The sequence below is a fragment of the Echinops telfairi genome, unplaced genomic scaffold (assembly GCF_000313985.2).
Source record: "Echinops telfairi isolate 266 unplaced genomic scaffold, ASM31398v2 ScPeMD7_7469;HRSCAF=8507_1, whole genome shotgun sequence".
NCBI lineage: Eukaryota > Metazoa > Chordata > Mammalia > Afrosoricida > Tenrecidae > Echinops > Echinops telfairi.
In genome coordinates, this window is record NW_022111373.1 from 136863298 (window position 1) to 136866133 (window position 2836).

The 2836-nt window shown below is 53.4% G+C and overlaps 1 protein-coding gene across 1 annotated transcript in view; it reads right to left on the bottom strand.

Annotated features, from left to right (window-relative positions):
- Positions 1–489: 489 nt before the first annotated feature.
- The window catches only part of FBXL7 (F-box and leucine rich repeat protein 7), a 429381-nt gene continuing 427034 nt past the window's right edge, over positions 490–2836 (bottom strand). The window contains exon 4 of the mRNA XM_004718114.4: positions 490–1064. Within this exon, the coding sequence (XP_004718171.2) occupies positions 490–1064 (575 nt within the window). The remainder of the gene's footprint in view (positions 1065–2836) is intronic.

The following is a 2836-nucleotide window of genomic DNA, read 5'->3' on the forward strand; positions in this document are numbered from 1 at the left end:
GAGTCCGAGTCTCTGGCAGCTCACTATAGAAGGGTCAGGTGACATAATCTAGCTTTCAGCATTTTCCCGACCTCAGGCTACTGCCCCTGTTGCTACAGTTTATAGTTAGCTGCCGTGCTTCTATTTGGTTGAACTCTGCAGTTGAGTTGGAGCCCTGGTAGTGCAATGGTAAAAGCACTGAGATTCTACCCAAGAAAGGCAGTTCAATCCTACCACAATTCCACAAGAGCAAGCCAAGGCAGCCTGTTTCCAGCCCTACAGGTCGTGCATCCTTAGATACCATGTGGGGCATGTCTTTGTCCTGCAAGGTTGTTCTGAGTGTGAATTCACTGGTTGGTAACTGCTTTGGTTCCGTTTGGTTAGATGCACTCCACAAGGGCTTTTAGAAATCTCCTTTTAGAAATCTTATTCTTAGAAGACTCTATTTTACAGACAAGGGGATGACTGTCCAAGCAGATTTCTCATTAGAGACCAGCTAAGTACTGTTTCTCACCTTTTTTCCCTTAGCCGCTTGAGGCTGAAGCAGTTCAGGGCCAGGCACTCCAGGCCCGTGTCGGAGACCAGAGGGCATTTGCCGATGTCCAGGGACTTGAGTTTGGAGCAGTTCTTGGCGAGGTACTCGACGCCGTGGTCCGTGATGCCCTCGCAGCCCCGCGCGTTGAGGTAGCGCAGCTTGCTGCAGTACTTGGCGATGTAGCGGATGCCCACGTCGGTGATCCGGCCGCAGTGCGCGATGCTCAGGTAGCGCAGGCGACACTCCAGCTTGGCGATCTCGCGCAGGCCGAAGTCACTGACGAAGCGGCAGTCACTGACGCTGAGTTCCTTGATGGAGGGGCAGTAGATCATCAGGTAGCGCAGGCCCTCGTCCGTGAGGCGCACGCAGCGGCGCAGGTACAGGTGGGTGAGCTGCGTGCAGTGCGCGGCGATGGTGTGCAAGCCTTCGTCCTCCAGCACGAAGCAGTCCGTCATGTCCAGGTAGCGGATGGAGATCTGTTTGCCGTGCAAGGGGGACAGTTTAATGGAGGCCTCGCGGGTCAAGCTGATGCAGGTCACTTTGGAGCACCCTGCATGGGGGGGTGGGGAGGGATGGAGAGAACAGGTTCAGAAGCTCAGCCATGCCGGTGGGGTGGGGGTGGGGGCTAGGGCAGATCCTGCAGACCAACCCATCCCCACGGCTCACTGACACACCGACTGCTGATCCTCAATCCCAAAGAGAACAGGGCCCTCCTGAGACCCCCAGGGCCAACACCGGAATCCCCCTGCTTCCACTGTTGACCCCCACCGAGTATGGGGTCCCTGGTTCTGAATAATTCCCCCTTATCCCCACTTATGTGAAGAACGAGGCTGCACGGAGCCCATGAATGATTTAAACCCTCCCCCTCCCCCCAAGCTGAATCAGACCCCCACCCCCCAGAACAGGATCAACCTGGGAGGTTCTGACTGACTCCTGAGCCCACCCCCCCAACCCCCATAGTCCATGGCTATTTCCTGATTCACTCACCCCTGACCTCCACTAAAAATGATTATAATTTGCTCACCCTACTGACAACTAGGCTGCGGGAACCCCATGGCAGAGTCTTGGACCCTCTCCTCCTCCGCCTCCCCACTATAAGAATGGTCTGTGCAGGGACCCCAAGAATGATTCTTCCCTTGCACTCCTGTAAAGAATGGAGCTACACTAGGACACCCCTCCTAAAATGATTGATTCTTTACCCTATTCCCCTAATACAGCGGTTCCCAATCTGTGGGTCGTACCCCTTTGGGGGTCAAACAACCCTTTCACAGGAGTTTCCCGAATCATAACAGTGGCAAAATGACAATGATGAAGTAGCAATGAAAATAATGCTATGGTTGGGGGGGTCAGCACAACATGAGGAACTGTATCAAAGGGTCGCGGCACTAGGAAGGTTGAGAACCACTGCCCTAAGAGAAGAGGGCCACAAAAAGTCCCCCCACCCTGTCCAGAATTGGGCCATGCCAGGACCCCACCACTGATTCTGCTCTGAACCACCCAGGCCTGGCTTCTTAATGGGTCCTGTCCTGGTCTCTCTGGAGAAGGGGAGCAGGAGGGGTCTGAGTTCAGGTGACTGGTTACACGTCCTGAAGATCTGGGCTTTCCCTTGAGAAGATAAAGTAGCTTGGGTAAGTAGCCTGCAGTGAAGACAAGGCAGGCCCTGGACATGATGGATCAGCCCAGTAGCCGAATCAATGAGCTCGGACATAAGAACCATTGTGAGGATGGTGCAGCACCTGGCAGTGTTTGGTTCTGCAGTGCACAGGGTCACTATGGGTCAGAACAGACCCAAAAGACACCTAATAAAAACAAAGGTATTAGAATTGGAAAGACCCTGGCTCCCGTTCCTATCGACCACTTACGTTGCCCAACCTTGAGCAAATGAATCCTTCCTATTTCCTTTGTCTCAAAACAGATGTGATCACATCCCCAAGACAGAAAGTGTGAAGGTAGAATGAGGCCGTGTGGGTCCAGTTCTAGCTCCGAGGCTGCACACAGCTTAGCCCTAGGATTCCTGGTCCAGCCACGTGAGACATTAGCAAGAAAGTTTGGGACGTGGCTTTAATAGCAGATGAAGCACTGGGCTGGGAGCCACACCGAGTTAGGTTTACTGTTCATGGCCCTAATTGGGGGGCTCAATTTCTCCCACCCTCCAGGCTTTCCTTATGAAATGGGATGAGCAGGATGCCTTTGAGGGTCTTGATGGTGTCCTTTGTTTGACATGAAGGACTAGGGAGCCCAGGTGAGTCTGACTGCATGACAGTTGGAGCCATTCATGGTGTGTCCCTCATGCCTGGAACTCTCTTGGTACTTATCAGAAAA